Source organism: Apiospora phragmitis (assembly GCF_038363925.1).
Source record: "Apiospora phragmitis strain CBS 135458 chromosome Unknown utg000006l:1.0-5683423.0:1.0-5690449.0, whole genome shotgun sequence".
Lineage (NCBI taxonomy): Eukaryota > Fungi > Ascomycota > Sordariomycetes > Amphisphaeriales > Apiosporaceae > Apiospora > Apiospora phragmitis.
The window spans coordinates 4,825,550-4,839,408 of record NW_027117404.1 but is presented as its reverse complement, the minus strand read 5'-3'; the positions used below and the strand labels follow the sequence as shown (position 1 = coordinate 4,839,408).

Here is a 13,859-nt window from a genome sequence, read left to right as displayed (position 1 = left end):
GGTGAGGCCGTCGCGGTTTTCGAGGCGGTCCCCGGGGTAATTAATAGAATCGGGGCCTTAATTAAGTTGCCGAAACTTAGTAACCTATTTGTCGCTATATTAAACGTGGCTTATAATATTTAATTATTTTAACAATATAAGGTTATTATTTTAATTATACGTGAGGATAGTTCGTGTTTCGAACAGGACCTCCTCTTAGTAGTCTAGTTATTAGCTTAGCGCGTCGGCGCGGCCGTTCTCGTTACTTTTTTAATAAATAATAGTAAGGTTAAATTTTAAAAGGAATTTAAACTATTATATTTATCGTTTATTTAGCTCTTTAATAGTAATAAATATTATAAAGTTTTTATAATTAATATAGATTTTAATTAATTTTATTATTTCGTTAAAATAATGTTTTTATTTTTCGCAGGCTTTAATAATAGTTATTAACTCTTTATCATATATTTAATAATTAAGCTCTAATTCGTTAAGTTTTTTCGAGAAGAATGCGATAAGGTGCGACTTTTCGTTATTGTCCCGTTAATTTAGTTATCCTTTGACCGTATAATCCGATATATCGGGTTCGATTTTAAAAGGTTTTAACGGGTCCGCTACGTAGAGTATTAATTAGTTAAGGATTCGTTCCTTAATATTGTAAACGGTTTAGTTTTTTTTCTTTATTTATTAGAATAGTTCGTTTTTTTTCGTTAAGTTTATTAGAAATGTTGCTAACTTGTTAAATCTAGGGATAAATATTTAGTAATAATTAGCTAGTTTTAAAAAAGATCTAACTTTTATAGCGCTTATAAGCGTAAGTTACTCTTTAATTATTAAGACTTTAAAAGATTTTATCCGGATTTTTTTAAGGGATATTACGTATTTTATAAATGTGACGAATTATTAGTAGAATTCGCTTTTTTTTAGGTTAACTAGTAGGTTAGCGTCCTATAGCTTCCGGAGCATTAGCTTTACGTATTCTCGGTATTGTTCGTTGTTCTCGAAGTAAATAAGGATGTTATCGAGATATATTATAATAAATTTGTCGAGGTATTCCCGTAAAATATAGTTAATTATAAATTAAAAGTTAGTTAGTGTGTTAGTTAAGTTAAATAGTATGGCTTAGTATTCGAAATATCCGTACTTAGTTCGAAACGCGGTTTTTTATTCCTTTCCTTTTTTAATCCGGATTAGGTTATATATATTAGAGAGGTCGAATATTATAAAGATTTTAGTATATAATAATTTATTTTATAGGTTGTTAATTAAAAGTAAAGGGTACCGGTTTTTAATAGTAACTTCGTTAAACTTTTAATAATGGATATATATACGCTATTTAAGTTTCTTATTTTTGCTCTTTTTCGGGATAAAGAGGATAAAGAAGCTTACTAGCAATGTAAATAGTTATATAACTCTTTTTTCGAGATTTTCCGTAATATATTCTTTTAAGGCTTATTTATACTCCTGGTTAAGTTTATATATAGGTATAAATAGGGGTTCTTTCTTATTTTTAAAAGGTATTTTATAATCTTACCGTGTATAAAGCGGTAAGCTTATTTTTAGTTTTTTATTAAAGAGAGCTTCGAATTACTAGTACTTTTTTAGTATAGTCGTTATAACGTTCGGCTTAAATTCCTTAATAATAATATATACTTTAAAGATTTTAAGTTTATTAGGGGGTCGCTTTTTAGACCGTTACCTATTAATTAAACCTCTTTTTAATATATTTTATTAAAGTTAGCTTATTTTTTAATTAATTTTAAAATTATTTACCCGTAATTAAGGTATTTTTAAAATTATATCGTATCTTGCGATGTTCGTAATATTATACGTGATTCGTTTATAGCGTCTTCCGATATCGACCGGAAGGTTCGTAACTTCCTTTCGTACTTCTTTATCGTTATAAGTTATAAGTCCTCTATCGACGGTCTTAAATCGGTATAAAGCGTTGTTTTCCTATTATTCGAATTTAAGGCGGTTAACGATTTATAATAAAATATAGTTTCTTTATATTTTATTATTACGTAATACTTTAATATAAACTCTTTTTATACTTATTATTAATATAATATATTTATAAATAACTGGATTATCTATTATTTAATATAAGGATTTATTTTAGTTCGTTTATTATTATCCTTTTATAATAAGCGGCGTCTATTTTTTAAACGCTATTTTTATAAATAATTAATACTTTTTTATAATTAATTTTTATATTATTGCTATTATTCCTTTCGTTTTTTATAAAGCGCTTTTTAATATGCCGATAAAGGTATTTTTATACTCTTCCTTATATAAAGTGCTATTCTTAATATTTAAGACTTAGGTTTTTCGGGTAATTCGAAAGTTTATTAAGTTCGCGATAATTTATAAACGTTAAACGTTTCTTTTTAAACGTTTATAAGCTCGCGATTTTTTTTAAGCGTATTTAAGGTATCGGTTTTTAAAATATTCTTTTTAATTTCGTCTTTTTAAATAATATTATTATAATTATTATAAATCTTTTTATATTAATAAATATACGCGCCGTTTATTAAAGATTAACGTTCGTATTTTTTTAATAATATAATTAAGGTATAATTACGTAATAGGTCGTTTATTAATTTTTCGAGAAAACTATTTATATTCGAGTTTCTCCGCGAAGTGTTCTATATAAGTATCGTATATATATAAGATTTATAAGAGCGTAAAGTATTCTTTATATATAGAAGAGATTCGGGTATCGTTTTTTATTATATAGTTACCGTAAATTTTTTAATTAAACTTAGCCGTAATAAGTATTTAGCGTAAGTGTTTTAAGTCGGGGTAAGAAATATTAGGGATAACTAATTATTTATTAATCCTTAAGTTTTTAAACTTTATAATTTTATTTATTAATTCTTTTATTAATATATTTATATATTCCATAAGCGAATATCCTATATAAGCGAATATTTTATTCTTTTATACCCCTTTTAATAAAATATAAGTTAATTTTATTATAACGTATTTAATATATTAAAATTAATCGGAATCCTTATTTCTAGATACTTCTATATTATTCTAATAAGTACGCGTATTATACCTAGGCTCTCCGTAAATTCTATAGCGTTATAAGCGTATCCTAAACGTTTTTATACGACTACTCTTTTAATACGATTCGTTTTATAATTATTTATTAACGTCTTTTTAAAACTGCAAGTCTTTTTTAGTTTATATACGAAGTGATCCTTTATTTTATAGCCGTTTTTTTTTATACGGCGGCGCCGGCTAAATATTTTATTTATTTTTCGAAGTGTCGCGTTCTTACTTTTTAAAAAAGTAACTCGGTATATAATATACGTTATAGTTTTTATAATTTAATTAAAGCTAGTTAAAATAAATATCGGAGAGTTATTTTAATATTATACGATATGGTTTTGAACGTATTTAGTTTAGGATTAAGCCTTAATTAAGTTGTTTAAGGTTTTTAATTTTTAAAGAATAAATAGGCCGGAAAACGTCCCCGGAAGTATTAAAGTATATAATTTTATATTTAATTATAAAATAATATATTTTAAATTATATAGGATAAATCCTATCCCTCGAAAGCCTCTTTATATATTTAAAACGGTGAAAATCGTTTAGAACGCTTTTAAAAACGTTAATAAGAAATCCTTCTTTAAAATATAAATAATATACGCCCGTATAAAATATTTAATTTCTTTTTTATACGCCTTTTTTAATATATAAAAATAGTTAATATTAAAAGGTTAAAGCTTATATAATAAATAAAAAGGTATATAGAGTATAATAATCGAGTTTTTTCTATAATAGAGCTCGAAAATTATCGAGTAATAACTTTCGTAACCGTCTAGGATTAAAAAGCAATAATAACCTTTCGTACAAAACCTAGTATATTAATTAAAATATCGAATCTAGTCCTCGCTTTTTTTATTCGTAGTTTAATTATTTTTAATAATTACGATCACCTAGTCCTTTAATAATGGGCTATTTTTATACTAAGAAAAGAGGTACGTTTTCCCGGTAAAAATAATATACGGAGGGATGGCGTAACCGTGTAATCCGACGCCCTAAATAATTATAACCTATTCCCGGTTCCTTTACTATATTACCTTAGGCTTTCCGTATTAATTAAAGGTGGTTATAATTATTTCGAATAAGATTTAATTTATAAAAAAGCCGGTCTCGTCGAAATTATAAATATCCTCCTCTTAGATCCCGTACTTATAAATTATATTCCGTATAAAAGTAAACTACGCGTAATACGCGTCGAGATCTTCGTAAAGGACTCTTTAATAATCGATTCTTCGGTTAAAACGCGTCTAAAGGTTTAATTATTATTATACGAAATTAAAGGCCTAATTAATACCGACACGTCCCGTATTACGTAAATTAAATAATCGATTCGCTATATCTTTTATATTATTTAACCGGGAAGAAACGATCGCGTATTTAAATTAATAATATATCGAATAATCGTATCTTTTTCGGAATTTAGAAGCTTTCGAAAATTTGTAAATATTTCGCGTCGTATAGGTTAATTATTTCGTTTACGCTATAAAGTTTTTAATAAAACGTAATAAATTAATATAGCTTTTTATACGTTTAAAATTAAGTCTTTCTAAAACGTTTAAAACGCTAGAATTATATTACTTTTTTTTTAAAGTTATAATATTTTTGGACGTAAAAGAATATAAAAAAAGGTTAAGGCTATAAGGAAATTTATAAAAGTAGGACATTCGCTTGTATAGGATATTCGCTTATAGGATACGTTAATTAAATATTTATAATTTAATAATTACGTTAATTAATTTATAATATCGTTTATAAAGTCGCTATTATTATTATATAAGAGGGGTTATTCCTTTCGTAGTATCGCGACGCTCCGGTTATAGTTTCTACCCTTAGGGGCTTTTAGAAACTATCCGGTACCTTCTTTGCCCGCTAGGTATAAGGCGTACCTATTATTGTAACAGGCTATTTAGGATAGGCTGCCGTATTTAATAGTAGCGTTATTATTTTTAATAATTATTATAAAAGTGTTTTTTATTTTAATAACGTTAACGTATTATTCGTTTAATATTTATTAAAAGTCTTTTTTTAATACTCGATATTTTTAAGCGTAATATCTTTATTTTTAATAATTATAATAAATAACGCGTTACTTTTTATTTAAGTTATTATATTTAATAACGTTAAAATTTATAAGTTTATTATAATAATTATACGCCGTAATATTTTTTTAGTATATTATTATATTAATATAATTATTCGGTATTAACCTAGATTTAATTAGTTTATTATAATAATTCGCTTTATTTTTCGTAACGTTATTTATATATACGAATATTAATTTTAATAATAAGTTTTATATATAAAAAGAAATTATTAAAGGTATTTAGCCGGTTAAGTTCGTTTTTAATGTTTTTTTTATCCTTAATAATATATTATAATTTTTATAACCTCGATATAATTTAATCGAATTATAATACGTCGGAATTTGGCTGTATAAATAGCGGCTAATCTTTTTTATTTAAAGGTTTCGAGTTCCCTCTCCGCCTGTCGTTTTTTATCGGGGTTTTAGAAAAGTGATTTAAAAGCTTGCTCGAAGCTATCGTAATTTTTGAAAATTCGTTATACCTCCGTACAGTATAGCTCAATTTATTAATCGTTTTTACGAGTTTATTTAAATAAGGTTCGAACTAAGCGAGTATTTTATTTTTAAAAAACGAGGCAGCGTAGATGACTTATTAAGTAACGTTTTAGAACGTTTTTTTATAAAATCGTTAATAAACTTTAATTTAAATAAAAAAGCTTCGAAAGTTTTCGCTTATTTTATTAAATAGTATTAAAGTATTAATCTTTATACTTTTTTTAAATATAATAAAAGTTTAAATAATATTAATAATTATATAAAAGAGATATAATTTTTCGCGTAATTTATCGATATTATAAAATATTTATCTTAAAGTATTCTTAGTCCGGAGCTCGTTATACTCTTTTTCGAGCTGTACGTAATAATATTAATAATTAGCGCTTTTTTATTCGAGTTTTTTAATTTATTTAACTAACGCCTATCGGGTAGGCTCGTCGTTATTATCGTTATTATCGACCTCTATAATAGGGTTTCGTTAAGAGGTATTAGGGGTAGCGATAGGGATTTTTCCTTATTAAACGGTATTACTAGGGCTAGGTATAGATATAATTCTTATAATATTATTGCTCGAAAGTTTAAGTAATAATTTATAAAAATAAAAGTAATTAAAATATAATGAACGTTATTTAAATTTTAAAAGAAACTTAGTAAAACGTATTAAAGTTTATATTAATAATATAAAAAAGTATTTAAACGTGCGATAAAAGTTCGTTTTTATCGATATAATAAGTAATAACTTATAAAAACGAAGGTAATTAAAATATATAAATTAAAAAGTATTTATAATAAAGTCGTTAAAGTTATTCATTTTATTAATAAATTAAATTAATACTTAAATTAATTATTAAAATAAAAAGTATTTATATAAAATATATAAGAAATATTTTTTATTATATATTTAATTCTTTTTTTATTAATCTTTTAAATTACTTATAGGTTTATAATAATCTCGTTACTAGCTTATAATGATCCATCCCTTAGATCACGATGATCTAACCCTAGTTAGCTTACCTCGGGCGTCGTGCTTTTTATCGCTCCGGGGTCTGTCACGTAACTTATCGTACCCTGTTATTATGTCTACCTTTATTCGTCCTATCGCTACGCGGGCTAGGACCGCTTGTTTTATCGCACGTTATTAGAATATAGCTACGTGCATATTAATATAGCTGGCGGTGCGATTACTAGCTGTACATCGTAGCCGGACCGGGTTATCGTATCCCCGTGCCGGTAAGTGGGGTTTTTTAGCCGCATGGTTAGGTCGGGTTATAATAACCGCAAAGACTTAATCCTTTATAGTATCCGTTAGCGAGTCCTCCTCCTCCGGAAACTATTACTACTAGACCTATTAGCCTTTAAATATAATAAAAGGAGGTAAAGCTCGGCCTAAAGCGTTATTATATTCGATTATAAAAGCTTATTTTTAATTAAAAGAGTTTATAATTAATATTCTTTTTATTTTAATAAGTTTAATAATTATTATATTCGTTTTATAGCTGAGCTAGTTACCGATCTCGTCGATATTAAATCGAAACTCCGGAGGGATCGATTTTAGAATAGGATTATTAAGCCGCTTAAAAAACTCGATAATTTTTTCTACGGAAGTTACGTTAAGCTTTAAAAAATCTATCCTTTTAAAAAAAATAGCACCGATAAATAAATAACGAGTAATAAATCTTTTAACTTAATATTTACCGAGTATTATATTAATCTCGTTAGTTTAAAAACTTTATTAAATAAATATTTAAAAAATAACGTACGCTAGTAAATAGCTTAAATTATACTACGTAAAGTACTAAGTTACGATTTAAGACTCTTCCGCTATTATTAAGGCTTAAAAGGACTTATTCCGTTATTTTATAGTCTTACGGCCGTAAATTCGAGCCCTTAAAATTATTTTAAAAATATTATACTTCTCGGCGGCTTATTTTATTAACGAGCTATTTATAATATCTTAAATCACGCGTTATAATATTAACTCGTTAAGTTTACGGCCTATTAAAAAGAGGAGAAAAAAAAGAAGATAATATTATTTAATTAATTATAAATTAAAAGTTAACTAGTTTATATACTAATTTATATATAATACTATTAAGGGCTATTTAAATTTAAGGGTCGCCGTTGCATGAGGTGACCGTAGCACTGTTAATTAGCTTAAGGGGGTAAAAATAATAAGTAAATATTATTCTAATAATAAAGGGATATAAAATCGTTCGTTATATAACTACTATACCTATTTAAAATAAGTAAACGAGCATCCTTTAAGTCGTTTAAAGCGGTTTCCGGTATAAAAATATCTTCGAGCTATTTAACGGCGATTTCGTTATTCTTCCAGCCTTTATTACTTGTATTAAACTATTATCCTTTAAATTTATTAACGTTTTAAGGGAACTATTACTCTTAGACTAATTTACCCTTATAAATCACTAGATGAATAGCCCTGCCGAGTGTTGATACATTCTAATATAGTCGTTCAGCACTTTAAACTAAGCAGTTTTTATTAAATAAAACGCGATTCTAAACTGCCTACTATAAGGCTATTACCTCCTTAGCCTTTTAAGATACCGTGCTCGTCTATATTATACCTGTTTTCAGGTTTAATAGCCTAGATTTAAGGTATACGTAATTTAGTTAAAAACTAAGACTTAATTACCTCAGTTAATGCCCCATTAATACGCTAAGAATCGATACGGCGTTGCCTCTTTATTTTTAAGGCTAGGTGGCGTCGAAGGAAGGCTTCTATCCAATTTTTACCGAGTGGTTAATGGTCCCCTCGAAGGGTTAAAACCCGTTGAGCCAGTTCCTTGATTTGCGCATGCGTCGGTGCCATGCCAAGGGCTTCTTGGGCTAAGATCCAGTCTGCTAGATGCTTTTCTTGGACTGTAGAAAGCTTCTAATAAGTAGATTTTGATTCCCGACGTGATTATCGGCCGTGAAGTCGACTGATAAAAGTAGACCGTGGGATGCCCTAATAGAGGGCAGCCTTATGAATAGATGTACCGTTTGCCACATCTTGGATGGCGGAAGATAAGTCGTCTTCGGTATAAGAACGTGCTATTAATGAATAAGTATATATTTAAAAGAATGAAGTTATTCGGATCAGAATTCGGTGAGTAATCTTTTTTTGAATCCAAGTGGCGGTGAATCGTGGTGGAGGTCGACAGGGGGGTCAATTATGGGGTGACGTACGTTACTTCGCTCCAACACTTGCCTTCGTTGCTGTAACGGCCACCTCAGTCGGCCAAGGTGCAGTGGTTGTAAGCTTGGTCACCGGGCCCCTTAATCCCTTCCCCCTGCATTGGAATCGACACTAAATACTAACTTGTTCGTCGTTGCCCAGTCTCCTCAATCCGGCGGAAACCCACCACTCGCCGAGCTTCCCGACCTGGTCAGGGCCGAGCACAACCACGGCTTCGCCAGCATCGACCCGGACGGCATATACCGCTCCTACCACATCAACAGCACGGTGGTGGACGCCGCGCGCCTGACTCGGGCGCAGCTCGACACGTACCTGGCCGCGGTTGACAGGGTCTTGGGCAACGAAAGGGCCGAGGCGGAGCGCGCCCACTTCACTGCCGTCAGCATAGTTGTTGGTGTAATGGGGTCATTTGCGTCTAGTGCGCACTTGAGTTGGGTTATGTTGTTGTTTTTTCCTGAAATATTACTATGGCCTACAACATGGACTTTTGGTTGGTTGGGCGAAGAGAGCCAATGGAATACATTATTTTGCACGATTAAGGACCATGGATTACGGGTATAAAAAGCATAGGCCGACATTCTCGACTGGATATGAGTTAAAGATGTTTAGGTGATGAAACAGAAACCCGTCGTCTGAGAAAGTCCACAGGAATCGATGTACAACACGGATAATCGAAAAACATGGAGCCTTCATCCTAGCCAACCAATAATAATACTGAGTACAACCTCCTTCGGCGACTATGCTAGTCTGCTTGTTGTTATCACACGAAAAGGACTTGAGAGGTTAATGTCTGCCTCTGAAAGGCTGTTCACGCGGGAAATTAATTCAGCCAATTGTCATCAATCCCGTTGCCAACAACCATCAGAGCTACTTCCCGCTTGTTATACAAGATCAAAGTATCTCAGTGCAGGAGTCAACCTCTGCAAGGTCTCAAAATCCACCGCCAGCCACTCATAGCCATCTCGTGCGACTCCCATGCGATATTTCGTGAGGTCCAACCCCAACTTCCCCAGCCGAGGATCTTCATACGATGTCACACCCGTGCCATCGTTAATGAACCCACGACGATGCATAGTCAGGTCTGAGTCCCATATCACTAAGGGCGCATGCGATCCGGGAGCTTACCCAGAAGAGCCTGGCCACCCATGCTGCTGAGCATAAAACATTCTCCAATTACAATGAATGTGTCGCCAGTGTCTGGCCGGAGCAGCATAGGGGTGTCGCACCCGACCAGCACACAGACGTGGTCACCAGCTCGGGCAGCAGATGGAGCGAGCCCAAAGTTTCTGTTCTGCACTTTGAAAAATTGGCGTCCGTTGCCATATTAATCAGCGCGTTCGATGTATGTGTCGCCATCGTGAGAATGTTCAGCTACATCTCCCAACGCAAGCTTGCTGGCAAGGAAATTCTTGCTGTCGGCTAACGAGGGATGGTCTTTCAAGGTTGGCTGGTAGTTGTCTGCGATTTGATTTAACACAAATTGTTCGTGCGTAAGCTTCCAACCCTGACACCAGGGGTATGGTCGGAACCCAGGATAAGTTGTTGAAGCTCTTGACTGCTCGTAGCCGCACACGCATCGTCCCCAAAAGGCAGCGGCGCTAGTGTTTCGACGATCGCCTCTGATACGCCTGCGATCCGAAGAACTCTTTCGAACGGCTCTTCAATCGGTATTCTCAAACACGACGACGCTGCTCCCCATCGTATTTTCAAATGCTCTGGTAACGAGCGGTCTGACCAATCAGGGACCCAAGTTGGCTTTACTGGGTTGTCCTGATTATAGCGACATTCCCTTCATATCCTGGGATCTTGGTAAACATCCAAGTATCTCTCTACTGTCCCTTGGTAAATCTTCATCGCTGATAAGGATTAGTTAATTTTAATTTGATGGTCGGGAAGGTCGCGAGTTAGAAATGCACGAACTGCGCTGTGGGAGTATTATTAGCTGTTTCTTAAGTGGATCAGGTTACTGCCTATACACGGTATAGGGGAGGGCTTCAGAAGAGCCGGGCCATAAATAGAATCAAGGAAAGCTCAAGCCTTACTATATTCGGTCCTGCAGATCTTTGCAAATGGCAGGCTCAAAGAGTTTGCGGAGGTCTCTCAAATCGAAATTCGAACTAAGGATCTGATCCACGAAACTCTTTACCTTCATACCCTTTTGATAGGCCGATGCAGGGAGATGTTTTCCATATACACATTGCACTGCTGCTCGGAATCGCAACCAGGGTACAGTTACGGTGCCACAATGCACGGTTGACGAGGGTCCTGCCAGGAAGATCTCCTGTCGAATCGAGAGTCGGTTGAAAAATGGACGATAGCATATGTCGCTTAGGGCCGACCATTCGTCGTCGGTGAATGGAGGTGGTCAATCTCTATCGCTCAATCCATAACGCTCATCTTCAAAGGGATTGAGGGCAGCAGGGTCTCCCTTGTTGTTTATTACAATGCGGCTTCCCAACCAATCCAAAGCTTGCATTCCCAGCGAGCTCTGGTTTTCTTCTGGCCCCAACCAGAAAACCACCCGCAATGCGTTCTTGAAAACCTGGTCCACCTTTGAGACCTGCTGGGATCGCTCCTCTAGATTGGATTGATCAATACATATAGCATCGATCCACATGATGCGTGACCTATCCACGTAACGAAGGTGACGTATAGCTTCATCCAGGTTTTGGGTAACGAAGAGAGACCTGGGGGCCGAACCCTGGATCTTAACTTCCTTTCTGCCATCCTCGCTTCCCCAGGCATACGATAGGCACTCGTATTCTGGTGCCTCAGGCTGCTCAAAGGTAATCAGTGAAATGGCGATGTCGTCTGTCTTACAAGGCCTTTCCCGAATCGTTAGAAGGCGAATTTCAGAGTTCCCCAGAGGATTGTGGCGATAGAGCGGCATGGTTGGGATAGTATCACGGAATAAGGTTTTCCGGTTGACGTGTTCCTGACCTTTCGTACTCCTATCAATCTTTACAGGCTGTGAATCGAAACAGAGTGGGAATGAGGGAGGGAGAACAGAGAATATGGGGGTTATCACTTTAGCAGTAAGCTGTGTGCGAAATAGTTTATGATTTGTATGATGTCACAGCAGATCCTTTTGGACAGGCAGAATCTCGATGTAAGCACGCATGATGAGGTTTGATATTGGGGTTTTTCACTTGAAGCGAGTTTGGTGGATACTAGGCAAACACTGTGTAACCCCAACATGCACTCGATTCGTCCAGTGACGTATTTCTCAACGCCTGACTTGGTACTTTACTGTCACCGTCGCCTTGGTGTACTATTATAGGGGTTTATTTGACTAGAAAGCTGCTTGTAATTAAATGATCAGGTATAATAAATTCTCTTGAGTTTATATATTCAAGGGTAACCTGTTCTTAATAAGGGATTTAATTCTAAATGCGCTGACCTAGAATAAATAGGGGGGAAAGATTAAAATGGAAAAGAAAAGGCTACTGACAGAACTCTCAAAGGGCGATATGATTTTTTGCAATCTGTAATAAATATCCATAAACAGTTATTGACCTCTATTGCCTCTATTTATATTGGATGAATGCGTGAGTCAACTACGACATCTCCTTGGCTGTGTCGTTGGTGCCATCATTCTGTATCTCCGGATCCAGCTCTGGTCCGATCCCGGCAAGGGATAGAAACAACTGCCAGACTCCAAGATACTCCAGTCTAGCCTTGTAGCAGACGAGGGCTTCCGCTTCGGCAATGACCATAGCATCTTCGATGATCTTCAGCTTGTACACAGCGGTCACCCAGCTCCCGAACTGCTCCGTCATGCCATCCATACTTACTCGGTCACTGGTCTGACCGACATGGCGGTCGACCCAACTTCCCGCATGGTCTTCCTGTCCCTCCTCTGTATCGGCGAGAGCCAGTGCCTCAATGGAGCTAGTCAGCGTGGCGAGCGTGACCACGAGGGCGCGATCAGGAGCATCGATCTTGCCGCGGAACTGTTCTAGCAGTGCTTCGGTGAGTGTTGGCTTTTCACAACGACCAGCTTCTCGGTTTTCTGCCATGCTTGCTTTCACTCTGTTGAAGATCCAGGTCTCCATACTTGAGCAGGTCGGGCAGGAAGGGAAGGTAAACTCGGGAGCGTACTTTACCTCGACTTCCTTGCAAAGCTCCCAGACGCCTTGGGCGCTGGCCTGCTCGCAGGGTTCTCGGTCGTACGACGGCTTTTCCTTGATGCAGTGCCCGAAGACTACACACGCCACATACCGCTTGATCATGAAACACATGATGGCGAAGAATGAAGGTTATCTCTCAAGAGCTCTCAGACGGAAGAGTAGGTGGTGTCTTGTACTATGAGCATAAGTTCCAAGATCAGGCAGGCTGCTGTGAATGATGTATGCTCATATCACATTATTCACTACGAGTTGGAACTTCCGGCTTTGAGGGGAACTCTAGTATTTATATACATACACGTACGCTTTGATGTGTGCACTTAACATATAGGTAGATAAAGACTAATTAGTTTTTACTATGCATTGTTTTCGACACAGATGGGACACAAAGGGCCTTTGTCGTTTGGGTGTGTCCTAGTGCACAAATCCTGTGTTTAGTGAGTCCATTGTGATAACCAGCTACTGGGAACATAATCAGTTCCTTGCGATGATGGATGAAGGTAGTAGAGTGTTACAATCAGGCCTTCAACTTTCCATACTTTCTAAAAGACCTACATGACATTGATGGAGACCTCATGCCACCGGCTGGGCAAATGGATATTTGACCAATATTCTCGAGGAAGGAATCTGCATACTGCATTGCTGCTATTGATGACTAAAACCCCAGTTATGTCTGATCTGCTATACTCAGTCTATTCCAGTCGACTTCCATGCTGCTTTTCCTTTACTTTCGTCGGGTTGCTGATCTCAGCGAGTCACTGCACAATAAAGCTCTGCGGCAGGAATACTCCAAGTTGTGTGATGGGTTGAGGCGCAATAGAGCATGACTTAATATCCGCAGACACCGTCTGTGTTGAAGTAAAGGGGCTAAAGGTCGGAATAAGCACCTTGCATTAGCGCAAACACCCGTGCTGGCTGT

The 13,859-nt window shown here is 35.0% G+C and overlaps 3 protein-coding genes across 3 annotated transcripts; 1 reads left to right on the top strand and 2 right to left on the bottom strand.

Annotated features, from left to right (window-relative positions):
* Positions 1-8,698: 8,698 nt before the first annotated feature.
* PG994_006700 (uncharacterized protein) lies at positions 8,699-9,213 on the top strand (the record flags this gene model as incomplete). Its single annotated transcript, XM_066858109.1, is given in 4 exon segments — positions 8,699-8,723; positions 8,750-8,799; positions 8,955-9,191; positions 9,202-9,213. The coding sequence occupies 4 exon segments, from the start codon at positions 8,699-8,701 to the stop codon at positions 9,211-9,213; spliced, it is 324 nt and encodes a 107-aa protein (XP_066717378.1).
* Positions 9,214-11,178: 1,965 nt separating this feature from the next.
* On the bottom strand, positions 11,179-11,703 carry PG994_006699 (uncharacterized protein; the record flags this gene model as incomplete). The annotated part of the gene is made up of 1 exon (XM_066858108.1): positions 11,179-11,703. The coding sequence occupies one exon, from the start codon at positions 11,701-11,703 to the stop codon at positions 11,179-11,181; it is 525 nt and encodes a 174-aa protein (XP_066717377.1).
* A 667-nt stretch (positions 11,704-12,370) lies between these two features.
* PG994_006698 (uncharacterized protein) lies at positions 12,371-13,054 on the bottom strand (the record flags this gene model as incomplete). Its single annotated transcript, XM_066858107.1, has 1 exon — positions 12,371-13,054. One exon carries the CDS (start codon positions 13,052-13,054, stop codon positions 12,371-12,373), a length of 684 nt encoding a protein of 227 aa, XP_066717376.1.
* Between the last annotated feature and the right edge of the window lie 805 nt (positions 13,055-13,859).